This window comes from Cibotium barometz, chromosome 1 (assembly GCF_041138505.1).
Source record: "Cibotium barometz isolate CiBa-2024 chromosome 1, ASM4113850v1, whole genome shotgun sequence".
Classification (NCBI taxonomy): domain Eukaryota; kingdom Viridiplantae; phylum Streptophyta; class Polypodiopsida; order Cyatheales; family Cibotiaceae; genus Cibotium; species Cibotium barometz.
Genome location: NC_141046.1, coordinates 23,561,647 through 23,583,808, shown reverse-complemented (window position 1 = coordinate 23,583,808; position 22,162 = coordinate 23,561,647). Strand labels below are relative to the sequence as shown.

The following is a 22,162-nucleotide window of genomic DNA, read 5'->3' as shown; positions in this document are numbered from 1 at the left end:
CAAGAAGTGGAGTCAAGGTCATAGCAACCAAGAGGCTACCATGACATTAACATCAACATAAGCAGCAAAAGAGCAACTAGCCACTACCCTAACCTAATTAATCATATGTTGTAAAAGATACCAAGTGAGTAGGCAAATTGATATGTTTTGAAAACACTCGACCACTAGAGTGTAGCCAAAGTAGCACCCTATGGGAGTGAAAATCAACCCGACCGTCTCTAAAAGTAACCTCTGAGCTAGAGAGTAACCAAGCCAAAAGACCCTCTAACTTACCCAACCAAGTTAGAAATGAGGGGGGTAATGATATGTTGTAAAACTCGTATCTTACCACCTTGCAATAGCCTAAGAAAATGGCACCAAGGCAGGGTGTTGAGAAATGTGGTGCCATTGAGCATAAGGAAGAGACAGGGAGTGAGAATGAGTAGCCAAGCAAGAGCAAAGTCTAGCATGAAGCCACATGAGTAAAGGGAACTATCCCACATCGATGTACAAGCCCAAGGGTGTACCTCCTCATGTAAAAGGGGGCGATTTCAAGCATTGAACATATCACTTACACTTATCTCAAGTCTCTTTACGTATCCAAGCTAATTCATCTTCGTGTCTAATTGTAGTTGAGTGCATCTAAATTAACACACACTCATTATGAGTTTTCTTCATTTCTCTTCACGTTAGATTAGTGTTGTCTCATTAGTGTAGGATTAGTTTATAATTAGGTAAAAGTCTTATCTCATTAGGAGAGCTCGATCCATGTTTCTCAACATAAAAGTCCAGATTCTCATTGGCACCTTACTTTAAGGTAGCCCGAGTCTATGGAAGGACTTGAAGGATTGGATTGAAGGAAGGCTAGGATCAAGAATGGAAGAACAAGTGGAACTGGGAAGTTTAGGCAAACTGATGAGGATGGATTCATAGAACCATACTGAATTACCGATGTTCCCACGGTTTGAGTGAACAAGTTAGGGCAGTATTTCAAAGGGGGGACGAAGTTAACACAGCACTACCCTTAACTTTTGATGACCTCCAAGTCACCACCATCTTAGATGGCGGGGCAAGAGTAAGCATTGCTACCAAACAATGCTAGGAAAAATGGGGAAAACCTCCTATGGATGACATCACACTAATTGTGAAACTACCTGCTTGTGAGCCACCGCAAAGCCCATAGGTCTTTTGTAGGGGGATTTGGAGGATTAAGATTCTCGGAACCAATTTTCAACACACCTTCATGGTGATGAACTTTGGCCAGCAGCCTATTTTCTATGATTGCATCTTAGGATATCCCTTTATGAGAGAAACCAAAATGATCTATGACTGGGACACAGATCACATTTACATCCCAAAAAAGGACTAAACGTTAAAGGTGAGCCTATTCACATCATGGAAGATCCACCCTATGAGTGGGGGACCCTTAGTAGAGGATTCAATGATTACTCCCGAGGGGTTCACTCACAATAAAGGGGGACGTTACCTGCGTGCATGAACCTCAAGAAAATGCCCTATATATGATGCTCATAAGATGATAACCCCCCCTATTTAAGCTTATAAGGATACCTTTAAAAATGACTATGTCACCCCCCTTCCTTATATCTATGTTTTTTCTCCTCTCTCCTTAGATTAAAGTATGTTACTTTGGACCTTATTGAGTGAACATCAGTACTTCATGCATGCTACCAAGAAATAGAAGTTAAGTACTAAGAAATCATTGTTGTAAATCACCACAACCTACTTGAATCATTATTGAAGCATATTGCAATCATTTCTTAATATCGTTAGATCACCATGAAAGTGATGAGAAACCATGACACAACATACACGGTGTGCAAAACATCTTCCCAAGAAATTTCCAAAGTATATAGAAACTAATGATGTACCATTAACTTCCAACTACTGCAAATGAGGACTTCTAGCACCAATGTTATCATAGGATTTTAGCATGCTAACAAAGGTGACTGTGTTTGGATAGATGCCTATTTGGAGACAATTTAGTGCTTTCTCACCATGTTGGGCATGCCCTAGTTGTAACAAGCATGATAGCTATTCCCATCAATTATTGGCAACTTCAACACGTATGTTTTCCTAATGTAGTACAATTAAAGGGTTTTTGGAATGCTTGGAATATAAGTGAATGGTTTTTAGAATGCTTATATTCTCAAAGAATTTCATTGCTAAAAGTATTCTTGGAATGCTACCAAAACATTGCAAGAATTTTCTACAACTATGTTCATCAAAATTACTTATGACATATCATTAATGTTGCTATACCCCTCCCCATCCCCCCCCTGCACACCCCCCCCCCCCCCGAGGCCCCCTCCACTTAACCTAAATTTAAGATTTATTATTCACCTAAATATATAGCCTTACTCCTACCTTATAAGCTTATGTGTCATTTCAAAAAACCCCCCTCTTTTACACTCAGGTGATATTAGAAGTTTTCTAAGAGTGAATCCCACGGGTGACTCCAAGGTCCATGGTAGTATGCTTATGCCAAACGTGCCATAAAACATTGGATGATGAATAAGATAGCTTGGAATTTTCACCTCTTCCAGAGCCATAAGACTCTGATAATTGGATGCACATCTTGGTTACCATGGACATACTTCCAAAACGAATGGGTACAAGATTTTCCATGGCCGACAGGCAGAGATCACATCCCTCTACATGCTCAGCACTGCTGCGTGTATGCCCGATGTTGTAAGCCAGGAATCTGTGAGCATTAGAGAGGAAAGGCCATTAAAGGAAAAACACTCTTGCAAAACTTATAAATCAAATGGCTTCACGAGAAAGGAAGCTTACATCTTCCTCATAGAATCATAAGAACATTGGTTGAGATATGTGAAAGCTGACATTCCTACTTCTGCCAAGTCTGGCAAAAGGAGCTCGACGAGCTCCCATTCTAGTTAGCACTGTGACCACAACAAAGGAAAAATCAGTTGATTCCTAGCCCGAACCCCAAAAGCTTTGCCGCTCTCTATGCACAAAGCACAAAACAAAGAAATTGGAATTAGCCAAGTGAGAAGCCAAAAAGCTAATGGATGAGGAAAGCACTAAAGCTGAGGAGACCAAACAAGTCCCCAAACACTTCAAGGCCTACAAGGTAGCACACAAGTTATTATTTTTGGAAGGCATTCATTATTTTGGACAAGCTTTGTATTTATGTGCTAGCTTGTGCGCATCCATTTGTTTATTTCTGCAAGATTAGACTTTAAGCATAGACTTGCAAATATTTATTTTGTAAAGCTTAAAAGGTTTCCCCTTGCCCCAAGTAATCTAATATTTAAGAGCTCTGTATTTTGGGTAAAGAGAGAGCATTGTGCAAGAGAGAGAGAGCGTTGTATTTTGGGTAAAGAGAGAGCGTTGTGCAAGAAAAAGCACAACTTTTGTATTTTTGGAGGCTATGGACTATTTTGGCAATTGAATGCTCAAAAATACTCATGTGTTCACCCAATGTTTATGTCATGCAAGAGCTAAGTATTTCTCATGTATTTCCATGTGTTAATCTCGAAAGCTTGGTTTATGTTGAATTTATTGTAATAGCTTAAGTTGAATGGTTGAATAATTATTTTGCTTGAGAAATTATTTCCACAAATTCCTAGATGGGGATCCTTGTGTCACACATTTTTAGTCTAAATAATGAAAACTAGAAGCCAACCTGGATATCTCTTTTTGATAGGAGTTGTGAGACTTTTTACATGCCCGAAGATATGCTCTCCAATGTTGCTTCATAGTAGCTTCAAGCACAACTCATAAATTAGTTTGATTAAGCAAGATGATCCCACATTAGATTAAAGCAAAAGAAATTCAAATCACACTTAACAAATTTTACCCTTTTCAAGAAATTCTGGGGGGATCAATTGTGAACAATAAGCTTTTATACAAGCTTTACTTCGTGGGCTTCCTCGTTTATAATCTTTAACAGGGCCATATAATCATTTGCACTTTTTGCACTTTAGTGCAGAATAAGATTGATTTTGTAAGTCCACAAAGTGTTTTACTTTACATAATTAAAGTTAAATAAGTACTATAATTTATTAGAATATTGAGCATCAAAGCAACTTATAAAGTGAACCTATCTTTTCCTCGTGAAACTCATTACTCACATGCATTCCTTATAAAAAGCATGATTCTTTCTTAACTTTTCATTCTAATCCCTACACTTTTCTTAATCCATGGTGTTTGTCTATTCAAAGTCACTAGACTTCCTTATGAGATAAGATTAATATAAGAAGTGAAACCTTATTGGTTATAAACTTTTCATAATAACAACCCTTAACCACTAATTGTAAGCATATAAATGATTGAATTTAGCTTAATCACAACCACTGATCCTTATAATAGCCTAGCCATGATTTAACTTTAGTAATATGGGGGTTTAACCATTGTTTCCTAAGCTAGCCTATCAAACTTAAACTTCCTTACACATGGAATCTAACCATGAAAGAATCATTAAACTATCTTAAGCATAGTATTGTATTTTTTTATGCCTTAGATTATCTTAGTCATAAATATGCTATCCAAATCACGTTATCTTCTTCTAAATAGAGACTAACCTTCTAACAAAATTAGTCAATGCTAAATCACAACGTAGATCAACCTTAATAGATCTAAACATAAATTAAAAAAGCCCTTAATCTTAGCATAAACCATCCTTCCTCTAAACTTAATTAGAAGAATCTCTAAACTTAGCATAATCCTAACCTTGATTAATAATTCCTAATCTTATCATAAACCATCCTTCCTCTAAACTTAATTATAAGAATCTTTGAACTTAGCATAAGCCTAACCTTGATTAACAATTCCTAATCTTATCATAAACCATCCTTCCTCTAAACTTGATTAGAAGAATCTCTAAACTTAGCATAAGCCTAACCTTAACAATTCCTAATCTTATCATAAACCAATACCATGGATTAACATAAACCAAGTAGATTTTCTAAATGTGATCACCAAATCTTAGTGAAAGTATATGTATAAAAAGCCCAAAAGTACTAGTTTGTGAGATGGATACTTGTGCTTGTCCTTAAGTACATTTTACACAACCTTCAGTGCAAAAAATACCCAAAAGTACTAGTTTTCAAGATGAATACATGTTCTTGTCCTTAAGAATAATTTAGACAACCTTAAGTACAATTTACACACAACCTTAAGTGCATGGTTGCCATGCTAATCTAGAACACATAAAGCTAATCTCAAATGAAAAGTTAGCATCACTAACATGAATGCATAGCCATAATCTCAAGTGAGGGTTAATATAAGATTAGATTAACATAAATATAAACTCAAGTGTGTGGGATAATCCAAAATGGTTAGTTAAATCCAAGGCATAAGCATAACATTGTTCATACTAATCTAAAGGTTAGACATTATATAAAGGTTGGATTAGCATAACATTGGTCATGTTAATCTAAAGGTTAGATAAACCCCATTGCATAAGCATACACTTATGCGTATGGTTTGTCAATTTCAATCAAAAGAAAACATGATTTCTTATGCTTAATTTCAAATAGACAACACTAATCTAGGTTAGTATAAACACATAAGCATAACCTTAAGTACATGGTTAACTACACCTATCAACAGGGCTAGATAAACTTAATGAGAGATTAATCATCACTAATCCCTATATGTGATAGCTTAGTCACAAAAACTTGCTTATTAATAAGATAAGATTAGGCAATAAGCTAAATCTCCTTTAAAAAAACTAGATTAGCAAGTAATATTCACTAATCTAGATAACACATCACTAATCTAGATTTAAAATCACTAATATTAATGAATATAAGCGTAAATATGATTAGTAATAAGATAATTAATGAGAATCTACACAAATCATGAGATTAGCTACCCAAAAGCTTGGTTCCACCAAAATGTTAAAAAAATAAACCCATCTATTGGATTAGCAACATGATTAGTCACCTAAAAAGATTTCCATGAAACCTTCATACTCACTTGAACATCATACAAGCATGTAAATGGAGGTTCTAGCCTAATAGAAATCCATTCATGAGCCTGTCTAAATCCCAATGGCACAATACAAGCAGCACCTCATGAAATATTAAACTTGATTAGAGCATGATTAAATATGTAAAAAGAGAGAAATATGAACATATTTTGGAGGCTCGCCATCACCCATGGGGTGGGTCATTAAGCCTCAAGTAGGCATCATTCACAAGTTTAATATGATTATTAAACACTTAAATTCCATGCCAAGCCACTCCCCATGTGTGTGGGCACTCATATGAGCAAGAGAGAAGGCCAATTTTTAACATTTTTCATTTCATGGGAGTGAGATTTGATTCACTAATCATCTCGATTAGGTTGAAACAACAATGGAAAGGGTTTAGCAATGATGGAAAGGGTTTAGCAACAATATGAATGCTTCAAGAATAGAAAGGGTTTAGCAATGCTTCAAATGTGGCTTACCTTCAAATGGGCTAGAGGAGGTTGATGGAAAGAGGATAAAGCTTGCAACAATTGTGTGGAAAATGAGGAGGAAAAGGTGGAAAATACAAAGGAATGGGTTGTATATATAACCATGAAAGCTTTGCATGTGTCAAATCTCAAATTTATTTTTTTATTTGAGTAATAAACTCGATCGCATGGCCTCCTGTCCATTTGAATCACACAAGTTATTTTTCACCTCTTATGACTACTTTTAGGACTTTTTAGGGGTAGACCCTTTCAGTGACCCTTGGGCAGGCATGCGTTCATTGCTCGTTTACACTAAAAAACTAATTCCTGACCCTACAACTACATGTACATGCCCAGGGTCTCATTTACCCAATTTTATGTTCCCATTAGTCTTAAAATATTCAACCAATCAATTTTGGTATGTTACATGACCCAATTTGGTTTCAGATGACCATTTTCTAAACTTGTGCACCACCAGCTTACTTTGAGGTGGTGTAACCAACTTGTTTTCTAAGCATCTGATTCATGCAAAGTTCAAACTAAGATATTTTTTCATATATGAGCTATAGGGACTAAGTAGAAATTTTTCCTTCAAACACTTTTTCTAGGCAGAACTTTCTCTCTCTAGATTATTTTCTCTTCTCTAACTTTCTATAGGGCAAAATGAAATGCTTTTCTCATTTTGATTTTTCTAATAATTTCCATGGTATAAAAGTGACACATTCAATAGCTTACATGACTCAAAATAACTTTCAGTGGTCTACTACTAAGAGCCCTGCACACCTAGATGATTCCTACTACATACTTGAACTTTAAAATTTTCACTTGTTTGGCACCCACTCAGCGATTTGATAGTCATTCAAAGTTCTAGGGACCAAAAGAAAGCTTTCTATTTATATAAATTTCCAAAGCTCAAATTTTCTCTCTCCAAGGTGATCTTCTCTAGATTCTTAATAGGTAAACAAAGGAATGTAATCATACCTGTTGAGGGATTCAAAGGAGGGATCTTACATCCCCCCATTGAAAAATTAAGATGTCCTTAATCCATTTTTGGGTTAACATGAGTTGCCTCTATAATTCTACATCAAATAGCAACAAAGACGCAGACACCAAAAGTATGTATAATCTAACTATGAAGCAATGATGTCCAAATCGACAAATCTACAACTTGGGCGAGTGTGTGTGATAAGAAAATTCACAAGAGCTAAAGATGAATCTACGATGGCTTGGGAAGAAGGCTCCAAAAACCAATGCATCATCAAAAGCAAACAACACTAGTAGGATGGAACTTTACATGAGGATAGGTTCCTAGATCTTGTTCCTAAAGGGATAAAAAAGGCACAAATTTAGACGATCCAAATTCAAGTACTATTAAACATATACCACCCCAATTATGGGACCATGTGCACACAAGAACATAGCCACATTCAACCACACATCCGTGTACCCATGCTGGTATGAGCATGTGCCACAAGAACACAACCACATTCAACCACACATCCCGTGTACCCATGCTGCATTAACATTGAAAGCAACCATATTTCTCTACACTCAATCACATGATTGGGCATTCAGGCTGGATCTTATGGGAGGCTATCAACAAGCCCTTGTATGTGCACTCTATGTCACCTACGTATGCCAAGGAGATGACGAACATGTTGCACTCACATACCCACCTTCCTTTCTCATTAGGGTGCATTGTTTTACTAGCTCCTTCATGTATTCGCACAATTGAGCATTGAGGCTGGATCTTATGGGGGGATGTCAACAAGCCCTCATATGTGCACTACATGTCACCTACATATGCCAAGGAGATGAAGAACATGTTGCACTCACATGTCCATCTTACTTTCTCATTAGGGAACACAATCCTCCTAGCTCCTTTATGTATATTACGACTTGTAATAAATAGCTTGTTTGGGTTAGTAAAAGGACTCTTACTATCCTTGGTACATACCTTGCCACCATTCTTGATTTTTAATAGCAACTTATGGATTACCAAGATTCCGAGCTAGTCAAGGAGACTAAGGTCTAGGCTTTGACATGTCGATATCTATCAAACTTGTTTCACATTACTCTCCTTCCTTGTAGATGCAGACTACTTATATATAGCTTTGGGGCTACCACTAGAGGTCCCATAGCACCTCCTGCCATGCAATAATATATTTTTATTCATTTCATTCTCTTCGCCTTTCAAGGCTATGAGGATACACAACTCTTTGTTAAACATAGGCTTTCTCTTTATGTACTTGTAGGGGAGTGGATTCTCCGAGGTCTTAGCTTGCATACAATAGGGGGGCAGATTCTTTGAGGTCTTCTGTTACATGGACACACAAAACAAGCAAAGGAATTGATGGAGGAGGCTTGGAAGATAAGGGTAACATCAAAGTTTGGGTGAGTACATATTTTAATATTTACATGCCTTTTATGTAAGATCCCTCCTAACCTCGTAAAAGAAAATTGTTAGGAAAGGAAATTTTGGCTTAAAATAGGTAAAATTGTGCATGTGAAAAAATAAGGTGTACGTATGGAAAAATTACTCTTAGTTTGGTAAAAGCATTAGAAAAAATTATATTAACCCGAGAACATTAGTTTTGACCCTAAATATTGTTGAAATTACAACAATGTGATGAGCTATGGTGGATCAAATACTAGAATCAACATCATTAACAAAGTGATTAGTAAATGATTAAGATGTGATTAGTGAGTAATTAACAAATAGCTTAATGTAGGCATGGATAATCAAAAACCAGCAAATTCTCATTAGGCCAATGCCTCAATTTATAGTGTTTACATCCAAGCATCTAATCCCATTGATTTCTCCTTGATTCACTCCACCTCTTTTGCTTGATTCTCTCCACCTCTTCATTTTTCCCAGAATATCTCCACACTTCCTAAATCTTCTCATGCTACCCTTTATTCTCTCCTAGTAGATTCTTCTCACCTTTTCACAGGTTCTCTCACATTTACAGATTCTCTTTTATAGCCTCTAACCAAGGGCTTGTTCCCGCACACACCCTATTCACTTGTATATTTCAACACCTCCCCTCAAGTGAATACTCCTAGCACACCTGGACCCTATACCAAGTTTCTCTCTTACTTGATAGTCTACCGACGACCAGTGTCTAGCACACCTCCCCTCAAGTTAACTTAGCACACCTAGACCCTATACCAAGTTTTTCTCTTACTTGATAGCCTGCGACCAGTGTCTCAAGTCCCTAAACTCATAGTCCTTGACACTCTCTCTCTCTATGTATGTATCCAAGGCTTACTACAAGCGCCCGTGTGACCTTGACTAAAGTGCTCACACATACATCTACCACGTGGCCTACATCATCGGTGACTCGGAGGTGGTTTTACTTTGTTGGGGTAGGTTACATTGGGTTGTGGGGTCTCTCTCTCTCTCTCTCTCTCTCTCTCTCTCTCTCTCTCTCTCTCTCAGAGATTTTCACATGGCTCCTCTCTCTTTGGAGCCTCACATCTTCTCTTGCCTTCAGTCTTCTTGTCGTGGCAACTTCTCTTCATGCGTCCATGTCTTCTTCTTCTTTCAATCTTCTTGTGGCAGCTTCTCTTCTTGTGTCCATGTCTTCTTTCAATGCATCCTTTAGATCTTCTTGGTGTGGATCTTCCTCTTGGAAAGAGATGTTCTTCTTCTTTCATGGCTGGGGCCATGAGCTTGTCCGTCAGGTCTTCTTGCTCCATGTAAGTAACATGTTTAAATGTTTTGCTGACAGTTCCTTTGGGTTTTTGATGTTTATCTTGTGTCATTATGCAATGCAAACCCAAATCTATGCGGGAGGTCTTACCTCTTGCCTTATTTTGGACAAGGGCAGTGTCTGATCCCATTTTTACACTGATGTAATGTGCCCAATACATAATGCGTATAGCGTTCATTCTTATGCACATTCCCAAATGCAACTCTGGCAATCTTGAATTTGAGTGAGATTTACAGGCATTAACCAAGGGTTAAATGCAAAATGATGATTACCACAATTTTATCAGCATAATTTAGAAATTACATTAAATCAAGGGTAACCAATTTGTACGGAATGGTTGAAGTATCAAACCAACTCCGAATTGCAATCTGAAGTTATAGAGATCTGTATCAGATACCTAATGGATAATTTGAACCCTCAATTGCACCAAAATATAGTGATTAGCATTGATTAATCACTGATTAGCAAATTAATCCTAAGTTTTGTGTGTAAAAAACAGAGTATGTGGGGAGTCCAGATCTGGGGCCTTAGACTTCAAATGAGCTCAAATGCTTTCAAGGCCATCAATAGCAATGAGTCTAGTAGAGGATTAAGCCAATAAACACAAGATTTGACCAAATATTGAATGCTTAATCTCTGTTTTACCAAAGTCACCTACAGATTTGATGAAGAGCTTGGATCTCATTGTAGACTTGATCAAATTGAATTCTGACTTCACCACCTTGTAGAGCATAGTTGAAAACCCTAGAGCTATGAGGAATTAGACCAATTTGATTTGGAGCAGTTGAAATGTTAAATTTCCTCAGAAAAAACGCGCTTACAAATCGGGCTACCGTCGGCGTTCTGCGCTGAATTGGCTCAAATCCCTTGAGCTGTGTGTAGCCCCTTGAGTCTACTATGAGAACCTAAAAGGGATTGGGCAATGGTTGAGTGTGCAAAGAGATAGAGCTCCTCCACCAGCTGGGGGTACAGAGGTGAGTTGAAAAATAACTAAAAATTTGATTATTTTTTAATTATCTACTAATCCTAATTAACCAGATAATGGGCTCATAAACTTGATGGATTCTAGGCATGGCTCTGATACCATGTTGAAATTACAGCAATGTGATGAGTTATGGTGGATCAAATACTAGAATCAACATCATTAACAAAGTGATTAGCAAATAGTTAAGAAGTGATTAGTGAGTAATTAACAAATAGCTTAATGTAGGCATGGATAATCAAAAACCAGCAAATTCTCATTAGGCCAATGCCTCAATTTATAGTGTTTACATCCAAGCATCTAATCCCATTGATTTCTCCTTGATTCACTCCACCTCTTTTGCTTGATTCTCTCCACCTCTTCACTCTCCCAGAATATCTCCACACTTCCTAAATCTTCTCATGCTACCCTTTATTCTCTCCCAGTAGATTCTTCTCACCTTTTCACAGGTTCTCTCACATTTACAGATTCTCTTTTACAGCCTCTAACCAAGGGCTTGTTCCCGCCACACACCCTATTCACTTGTATATTTCAACAAATATTAAGGCTTGCATGCATAAATAATTTATATATATTTATGCATATACATACATACATACATACATACATATATATATACATATATATATATATACATACATATATATATACATACATATATATATATATATATATATATATATATATATATATATATATATATCTATATATATATGTACATATATATATGTATACACACACATACACACACATATACATATACATACATATATACATATATATATATATATATATATATATATATATATATATATATATATATACATATACATATATATATATGTATATGTATATGTATATGTATATGTATATGTATATATGTATATGTATATGTATACATATACATATACATATACATACACATACACATACACATACACATACACATACATATATATATATATATATATATATATATATATATATATATATATATATATATATATATATAAGGCTTAGGGGAGCACATGTGTGTGCGCATGTAAATATTGTAAAATGTGTAAATTAGAATTGGATGGTTTAGAGAATTTATGAGAAAAAATAATTAATTTAAGAGCCCATTTCTTATTAAAATTAATTCGATTAATTTGTCTAAGGTTCCCATGGAAAGAAAATTGAATTTAGGTCAAAAATTTATGCCCATGTGTGCACGTGTGTGATGAGCACCCTGACCCTAAGGGAATTTGTACAATTTGAGTCCATATTTAAGTCTGAAGTATAGGAATAACTCTAAGGTCATGTATATGATCATAAATAATGAGGTTAGCACCATAGAGGAATAATTAGTCAAAAGGGTCTAATGTGTGCACATAAATTAAAGGTTAAATGGTTAAGGTCCAAAAACCATGGTTTACTAGAAACCTTAGTGGATATAGGATGAGTGGTAAGTGGTAAACTTGTAAATGGTTTTAGGTAATGGTATTTGCTAGTGGTATTTGACAAATGGTATTGTGTGGGTGCTGTCGGGCTCCCTTCTCTTAGTTGCATTAGTGCATGATGGCTCATGCATGAGTCAAAACCTTAGTGTAGCCCACCGTAGCCTACCAAATTCAATTAGTTCAACTCAAATTGTCACCTCTAGCCTCCATTTTCTTGAGTTGTAGTAGTGAACTAATGTCCATATATAGTGTGTTATACCATATATGGGCTATCTACACATAGGGTGTGCTTCCCCCATGTCTTCATTTTTCACATGCCTCCTTCTTGGAGCCTAGATGTTAGTATTTTGGTCAAACTCCCTTACAGTACTACCTTACACCCCCTTACATGTTATAGTACCTTATAAAGTAGTCAAACTAGCTTGTCTATATCACTTTTTGGCTTGAGGAGGCACTGTTTCCAAGGAAGAAATAGGCGTGGAGTTTTTCGTGGATTTGGAGGCCTTCTCTACACCCTACAACACCCATACATCAAGCTTGGACACATTTACAAGTAGGTGATTTAAGCCTTGTTTGTATTTTTGGAAAAAATGAAGTACATATGTTAATTTTTGTTCAATTGAACCCTTGTATTTCAATTTCATTCTTTTGTTTACATTTTAGCTTTATAGTAAGCAGAAACATTGCTTAAATCAAATAGGCATATCCTTTTCAACCTTAGAGACCCTTAATTCCCCAAATCAATACTCATACAGTAAGGTGTGTACAATCAACCATAGGCTATGGAGAAAAGCTTTGAAAATGATCTATTACATTACTATGATCCTTGCATTGCTAATTTATTGCATTAAATAAATGCAATAAACCTTAGGAATTGGCTTTCCCTTCCCCTCCCAAGGTTCCACCTTAGATTAGTTTTGGATGAATAAATCTATAGGCTCACTATAGGATAATATTATAACTTAGATCTAATATTTTTTAGTGACCCTTATGTTAAGATTTTGAAATGAAACCTTAAATAGATTTTAGCCTAAGGTGATTAAATTGTGCACAAGGTTACACAAGTACACTTGAATGTGCATTCACTTGACCCTAGGGAAGGTTTTTGTTCGATACCCTAGAAAGTAGGAAAAATTTTAGGAAGTTATTTGTAAAGATTAGGCAAATAAACCAATACTCAAATAGAAAGAGAAAGGCCTAGTTTGTAGAGAGATAAAGTAGAAAAATCAGCATAAACGTATAGTGATAAAATCATAGGTTAGGAAAAATTTTAGGAATTTGACCCCCAATCATTGGTTACATGGATAGCTTAAAATCTAGAGAGATATAGGATCTTTCTAGAGAGAGAAGGTAGAAAGAAGGACCTCATAGATAAATATAGAAGTAAGTCTTAACCTATATTGAAATTTCTTTGTTAAAATGTTAATCCAAGGTAGGGAGATAGAATTCCTAAAGGATTAAGAGTAGAACCTATTTTAGAAAGAGAAGATGCTAGATGTACATGGTGTAAGGGTTAATTTGTAACCTTGAGGTCAATTTGATGATCTTTATGATGGAAGGTTGATAACCCTTAATCTTGAACCCTTGGAATTATTAGAATGATCAATCCTTATTCTAGAGAGAAGTGGGAATATTATAGTGAGAGAATGTGAGTTAGAGTGTAGTTAAGAGATGATTTAAAATTTGGGAACCCCAAGATGAGAGGACAAGAGGATATTGGTCTTGAATCTTACTCTTAAGAACTAGTAATGTTCTGATCGGAGATCGAAGGTCATGTGTTGAAGCGATATGGACCTGTGTTAAGATGAGAGTAGAAGAGCATATTGGTCTTGAATCTTACACTCTTAAGAACTAGTAATGCTCTGATCCTAGATCGAAGGTCATGTGTTGAAGCGATTTGGACCTCTGTTAATGAAAACCTTAGATTATAGCTACAAATATGATCTTTTAAATAGAACTTAGGGTCTAGTTGTGATCTTGAAGTAACAATTATTTGAGAGAATAGATTAAAAAATATTGAGTCACAACTCTAGTAGATATGAGCCTTAGAGACCTTATGGTTTAAGGGAAGAACAGATTCTAGAAGTTCGAATAAACCATGACTCATTAGATTAGAATGCATTCAAAGATTTGATGGAGGGCCGAGATTATCTCATCGGAGCTTACGATGGTTTACCCCATTTCACAATGTATGCATGATGCTGATCATGTTTATACATTGCTTGGATACTATTTGATGGGATACTGTTTAATGGAATACTATCTTTTGTGAAGCTTGTGAAGGTACCACACAAGCTTATCTTGTGCCAAGCAGATATCATTCGAGTGGTGAATCGTGTCACAAAGACGGTCGTGTGAGACCTTGACTCATCTTGGTGAATGTGGGTGTGCTCCTCCTTACACATCTTTTGTCATGGACAAGGGACGACTCTCGTTGTATTGGGCAATGAGTATGTGCGATGTGTGACCCGTGTGTTAGTCTTTTGGTCCCCTATTCATATGGTTGGTTGGAGCATTCTTGCCTTTGGTGTGGTGTAGCTGTCAGAAGCAGTTGTTGTGGATATTTTTACATGACTACAGGATCTAAGCTGAGACTTATGGGCTCTTCACTAGATGGCATAGTGGTTTAGAGTGTTTAGGTTTAGTAGTTCATACTCCCTTGGTCTGAGGATCATAGACGCGGTGCTAGGAGATATGATGGATTATACAATGATATTGTATTTGAATAATATTGTTTGAGTTAAATTTTTAAAGTTATGAATTAGAAAAGAAATGTTTGCCACAAGGTGCATGCGTGAACTCTATCTTGCATCTTGTTTTCTATTAAGGTGTGTGTGCATAATGAATAAGGAGTATCAATTATGGGTGTATGAGTTTACACTGGCTCCGTAGGCCCAGTGGAGGGAAGTAGGCTAGATCCATTAGGATCAGATGGGGTTTAGGCTGTGCTAATGGATTTGGTTAAAGTAAAAATTGGATACACCACTAGAAAGCAAGAGGTAAGGTGGACTGAATAAATAGGTGCTTTCCAAATGAAACACAAAAATTGTTTAAAAAACTTAGTAAATTTGGGTAAAAAATGGGATTTTTATTCTAGAAGAAGTAGAATTCGAGTAGAAATGTCTGCTCCATGATTAAGGGATAGGACATCGGCAATCAGTTGCTCGCTGATATGACTTCTATTCATGAGAATTATGGAGGGACACTTCCATGGAGGAATCATATGCATTTCCTAGTGCGAAGTCTACAGTTATAAGAGAAGCTGCTGTAATGGCTCACATTAGGATAGTGTGGCAGTGAGGAGAAGCTATTGGAATAGCTCACATTAGCAAGGCTCTGTTGTAGTTGTTTTGAGTGTCTGTAAGGGGTAGGGGCCTCACATTTTAGATGAGCCTTTTAGATGAGCACATATATTAATATTTACATGCCTTTTAGATGAAAGGATGCATTGTACAAGAGCTAATATTACCCATTTTATAAAAAGGAAAGTACATTGTATAATCACTTTTAGATGAAAGGATGCATTGTATAAGAGGTGCGATTACCCATTTTATAAAAAAGATGAATTGTATAAGAGTTGCCATTACCCATTTTAGATGAAAGGATGCATTCTATAAGAGTTGTTGTTACTCATTTTAGATGAAAGGATGCATTGTATAAGAGTTGCTGTTACCCATTTTGGATGAAAGGATGCATTGTATGAGTTGCCATTACCCATTTTATAAAAAGGACAATACACTGTATATTTAACTTTTGCTAAACATTTTTGGCGAGCTTAAAGAATACATACATTTGGTAATGGATGATAACTCCTTAGAATAAATACATTTGAGAATTGGTTTTTAGTAGAAGTGAGAATTCCCTAGCCTTTAGAATAAATACATTTGGTAACTTGTTAGTAGAAGTTAGAACTCCCTAGTCTTTAATAAGAATATGCATTGGATGCCCTCAAAAGTACCAACTACGGTTCGGAAAAAGATAAGTTTAGCTAAACCTGGAACTTGTTCAAATTTCAAAAACGCCTTTCTCAAATTGATGGGAGAAACATAAATACTTCCTCAAAAATTTCAAAATTTGGTAGTATATAAATATTTTTGAGGAGATATGCTTTGGAAAAAGATAAGTTCACCTTAGCCCATGAGTTGTTCAAATTTCAAAAAAGTTTTATGAAATTGATAGGAGAAACAAAAATACTTCCTCAAACTTTCATCATGATATATTATATTATATTATATAAGGGCTATTACATCATGATTCTCAAGGGGTGATGTGAAAAAACAAGTGTGTGTGATATGTGTGATGTATCTCCTCAATATATATATATATATTTTGATATGTGTGATGTATCAGACATATGTATATATATATATATATATATATATATATATATATATATATATATATTGAGGAGATACATCACACATATCACACACTTGTTTTTTCACATCACCCCTTGAGAATCATGATGTAATAGCCCTTATATAATATAATATATATTTCCCAAAAAAAAAGGAATCGAGCCCACATCCTCCAGAGAGTAGGAGGACATGCCCCCTCCATGGATGGGCTATGCCACCTCCATGGGTGGGCTATTGTCTGCGCCCCTAGATTTAGTTATAATTGGATTAAAGTGTGAATAAAATGCTTGTTCTAAATGGCCCCTAAATTTAGTTATAATTGGATTAAGGTGTAAATAAGGTCCATTACACTTCGCCATACCCCTGCTTGCCCATGCTGATGTGGTGGGGGTATCCACCGCCCATAATTCATGGGCAGGCAATCTCCCCCGCCCAATCATGGGTGGTGGGGTATGTGTAACGGGCCTAAAATGCTTGTTGTAAATGGCCCTAAATTTAGTTATAATTGGATTGAAGTGTGAATAAAATGCTTGTTGTAAATGGCCCCTAAATTTAGTTATATTAATTAAGGTGTGAATAAAATGCTTGTAAAAGGATTGAAGCAGGGTAAAAATAATTTCTCTAAAGACTAAAAGCGGGTTAAATTTTTCATTAATACAATATTTTGAGGCGGGAAAAGGGGAAAGTAAAAGATTTGAAAATTGGGCAGCGGGAGAAGGGCACGTGATTCTCTGCAGGGACAAAATATTTTGTGCAGCCATTGTGCCAACCTCAGGGTTTTTGCTTTGAAATGCAGCTATCTGTGAGCTATGTCTGGATGGCAACATGTCACGGATTTATGATCGAATGTGCGTACATCCTAGATCTTGCCAAAAGAGAGCCTCTCAAAGCTCCACCTTTTGTAACCATCTCGTTCAGTTTCTTTGTGTGTTCCCAGTTGAAACCATACACAAATTGCCGCAGTACCCATGACGATGCAGCATTAAAAGGGAAGGCGAGGTGGTCTGAGGAGGTTGGTGCAGGGATGCCAACCGATTTGTGAACAAATTAATGAGTTGCATGTCAACCATTGTGCGAGGAATGATGACAGAGCTAGGTTGAGGCTGTTGCGTTCAAGTTGAAGAAGGCTTGGATCTTGTTTCAAATTTTGGAGAGAGAGAGAGAGAGAGAGAGAGAGCCTATGGCTATGCTGTAGTAATCAAGAAGAAAGCACAGGATTAGGGGAAGAATATGGTTGATTTAGAGGTTGCGAATGATTTGCTCCTCTGTAAGTTAAACATTTGGATCCTTGTCAAGGGTAACAGTTAGTTTTGGCTATGGCGATGAAAGGCTTCCCAGCTTAATTTTAGTTTATTAGTTAGATCTAAGCTTAACTATAGACTGTTTTTTCGAGTGATCTCGGCTAGTGTAGCTGGAGCAACGGTTCTACACGAGAGGTTAACCTATGGTTGTAGCGGGAACGTCTTTGTGATTCATGTTGGCTATGGTGTGTCTGCTTCTCCCTTAAGTACTCACTTTCTTCTTCTTCTCTGCTCTCCTCTTTCCCCTTTTCCTTCTTCATTTTCATCCATACACCCCATTCTTTTACTTGAAGCTTCCATGGGGACCTTGAACCCGGGCATTCTGATGAAGCTGCTGCAGCACATGAACTCTGATGTGAAGGTAGCAGGGGAGCACCGTTCAGTGATGCTGCAAGTGATAGGAATAGTCCCTGCACTGGCAGGGGGTGATGAGCTCTGGCCTAACAAAGGGTTCTACATAAAGGTCTCCGATTCATCACATGCAACCTACGTCTCCCTGTGCGAGCAAGACAACGAGTTCATACTCAGTGACAAGCTTCAATTAGGCCAGTTTGTGTACGTGGAGAAGTTGGAATCACCGGCAGGTAGCAATAACAACAGTAACAAAGCAACTCTCCCTCGCGTGGTGGGCATCAGGCCCCTTCCGGGCAGACACCCTTGTGTTGGAAACCCTGAAGATCTCATCGCCCACCTCGTGCCCAACATCAACAACCATAACGATCCTTCAAACGCCATGGTAAGCGCTGCACCTCTACAACCCTCTAAGAAATCCCAGCTCTCTAAGCCCGCAGAGAAGCCCTCAAAGCTAGACAAACACCACGAGCTTCTCCCTGCTAACGCTAATAGGTTTTCTGATAGACCAGATTCAAACCACTTTGCCGCCAGATCCTCTTCAAAATCTGCTTATACCCCTGGCTATGGTGGTGGAGAAAGGCATGCTTTTTTAGATATGCCAGATTCAAACCAATTTCCCGCCAAATCCTCTGGCTGTGCTGGTGGAGAAAAGCATGCTCCCAAGAGCTCAAGCAAGCTGCTGATGGATGACGTCGAGAATCTCTACAATGAAGGTCACAGAGGAAATGATTTACTGGATGCAGATGCGGCTTCCAAGGCTAGAAGAAGAGCTGTGAAGTCCAAAATCTTCAGGGATGCCTCGCCTGCAAGCAAGTCTCGCTCAGCAGCAGCTTCAACTCCAAACAAGCCCACTTCACCCCCGAAGAAAACCCCTAAACCGGAGGAGACCAAGTCAAGCACCAGAGCTCCTCCAATTGAGAAAGAAGGGGCACCCACCAGCAGGCCCATGAATCCCATATGTGAAGATAAGAAAGGGGCCTACATTGTTCCCTCTAGATACAGGCAAAGCTCGCCCAGTGGAAAAGCTAGGCAAAGCTCACCCAGTAGCAAAATCAGGCAAAGCTCGCCCACCGCCGCCCACATCAGACAATCCTCGCCCACTCTCAAAATCAGACAAGTTTCTCCTAGTGGAAAGATGAGGCAAGCTTCTCCGAGTGGGAGAAGCTGGCAAGCGTCCCCCACTGGCAAAATCCGCCAATTTTCTCCGTCAGGGAAGAGATCCATCAGCACTGGCAGATCCTCCAGACCCAATCTAGGAGAGGTAGGGAGACGGAGATCTTCGATTTATGTGGCTGGTACTAGCTCTAAAGCGGTTGATCTGCTTGCTGTTAGCTTGAAAGCTCTGAGACAAAGCATGGAAGAGCTCCCTGGTACTGAAGGCAAAGAGAATGTCTTCTCCCAACAAAACAAGCATCCCAAAACTAGTGGGAGCACTCCGGTCAGTTCTTTTCATCTTCTCTTTCGCGTATGCTTACATTGCCCATAATAATTAACATAGCATTGTTGTTATCAATAAACTAATGACAGGAAGATGTTTGTTCCTTGACTCTCAGCAAGAAGTCGATAAGTCCCAGAACAAGGTGGAGGCCAAAGTCCAAGGATCTTCATCAGCCAAGAAGGCTAGCTCTCATTCTGAGAGTGGCTGTGCACGGAGGCCAGCTATCCATGACAAGAGATGGACTGACGGCAGTTTGTCATGGGAAACTCTACCTTCGGGCTTAAGCACTCTGGGAAAGGTGCTCCATATAGTGCTAGGACATACATCAACAGAATTCCCTTTGATTTAAGTTCTCTCATTCAACTATCACAAAGAAGCTTTACAGGCAAATCTATGTGCTATGACAGGAAGTTATGCAGAGAAAGAATGTGGCCTCATTAGCTGCAGCTCAAGCTTTACAAGAGGCGTCTGCGGCCGAGTCTGTGATCAGATGTCTAAGGTGAGCCCTTGTCTGTCTAATAAAGACTTTCTTTGTTTATGTGGTGTTCACATCAAGATAAGTATTTGTTTTTTTCCCTTATGATCATTTGCTTCTAAGATTTATCACTATTTGCTACATTGTACAGCATGTTTGCGGAGGTGCAGTCTCTGGCAAAGCCCGAGAGTCCGGAGCTCTCAATGGAGTGCTTTTTTAGCCTGTATAACTCTCTTTTAGAAGCCACAAAGGTGTCACAATCTTTAGCTGAGGTCAGAAATGTGGAGGAAGGTGTGGTGTCATCATCAGATGCCAGAAATGACCATGTGGATGAGAGCTTAGACAGTGCAGCTTGTTGGATTGGTGCTGCATTGGCAGCTGATCTTGCTCCGGTTTCCCTTTTCAGCAAACAATTTGCTGCTGTATTGAGAAGCTCTCCTCAAAAAAGTGCACCATCATTACAAGACCTGTTGCCTACGAATGGGCATGTCAAACAATCAAATGAGCTCACATCCAGTTCTCACAAAGCGTCTTTCGCAAGGGTAATGGGTTCACCAGCAATCCAGAAGACTCCATCAAGCACCCCTTACAAAGCTCAAGCAAAGGCGGTGATACTCTCAGTCACTCAGAACAAAAATGCCAGAAAGTACACGAGTCAGGAATCAAGGCACCCTTCTCCTTTCAAAGCATTGAAACAAAGCTTAGGTACATCAGGTGCAGAAAGTATCATCAAAACTGCAGGCTTTTTGTTTGCCGATGCGCCTAAAAAAGAACCTGGAGCTGATGAAGACTGGTGCGTTGGAAATGGGCTGAAGGAAACAGTGGACCTAGCAAATAAGCTTCAATTAGAGTTGCAGACATGGTTTCTGAAGTACGTGGAAGAAGTTTTGGATTGTGGGTTTCAGTTTTCTTGCTCAAAAAGTGATGGGTCTACAGAGGATAAGGTTACACAGCAAGAGAACAGCCACATTGCATTTATGCTATCACAGCTCAAGAGGGTGAATGATTGGGTAGACCAGCTAGAATCCGATAATGAGAAGCCTTTGGATCCCCAGGTGGTAGAGGTCCTTGATAGAGTAAAAAGAAAGGTATATGAATTTCTGCTGCAGCATGTAGAGTCTGCTGCAACAGCACTCGGCAGATGCATATAAGCAAAAGCTTCAGTGGAACTAGTCTTGAAAAAAGAAGGCTGGATTCACCTGCTTTGATATACCCTTGCTACACCACTTGGGAAGGAAAGTTCTAAATCTTAGAAATGCACAACTAACCTCACATGTCACATGCCACATGCCACACGTGCACTAACCTTACAAAAGGGCGGTTCACATGTAGATTTGGCATAGTAGCCACTTTATGTTTGCCAAGGCCCCATGTGACAACTGTTGAAATTCTGTGTCCCACTCATAACTTGAAGAGGACTACAATTTAATCCAAAAGGCTTACACCATCGCATTCCAATTTGATTTTCAACGGGAACTGACTCACATTTTGTTTGAACTAGTTTTAGTCTTACATTATGATTGTTAGCCACTCTGGTTATGGTGTAATGCTTAATATTAGAGGAAAGATATACTAAACCAAGACAAAGTCCAGGGGTTCTGCTATGATGATATCCATGCTCAACTTCTCTTAAGTTGGCATAATGCTTGATTCAATTGTGATATCGGGTTTTGAGGTGAAGACAGTTTGCCTTG

At 38.0% G+C, this 22,162-nt stretch overlaps 1 protein-coding gene across 1 annotated transcript; it reads left to right on the top strand.

Annotated features, from left to right (window-relative positions):
• The first annotated feature begins 17,667 nt into the window (after positions 1–17,667).
• On the top strand, positions 17,668–21,915 carry LOC147641755 (protein CORTICAL MICROTUBULE DISORDERING 2-like). Its single transcript, XM_086799152.1, has 4 exons — positions 17,668–19,993; positions 20,109–20,291; positions 20,401–20,492; positions 20,620–21,915. Exons 1-4 carry the CDS (start codon positions 18,500–18,502, stop codon positions 21,617–21,619), a joined length of 2,769 nt encoding a protein of 922 aa, XP_086655278.1. The 5' UTR covers positions 17,668–18,499; the 3' UTR covers positions 21,620–21,915.
• The last annotated feature ends 247 nt before the right edge of the window (positions 21,916–22,162 follow it).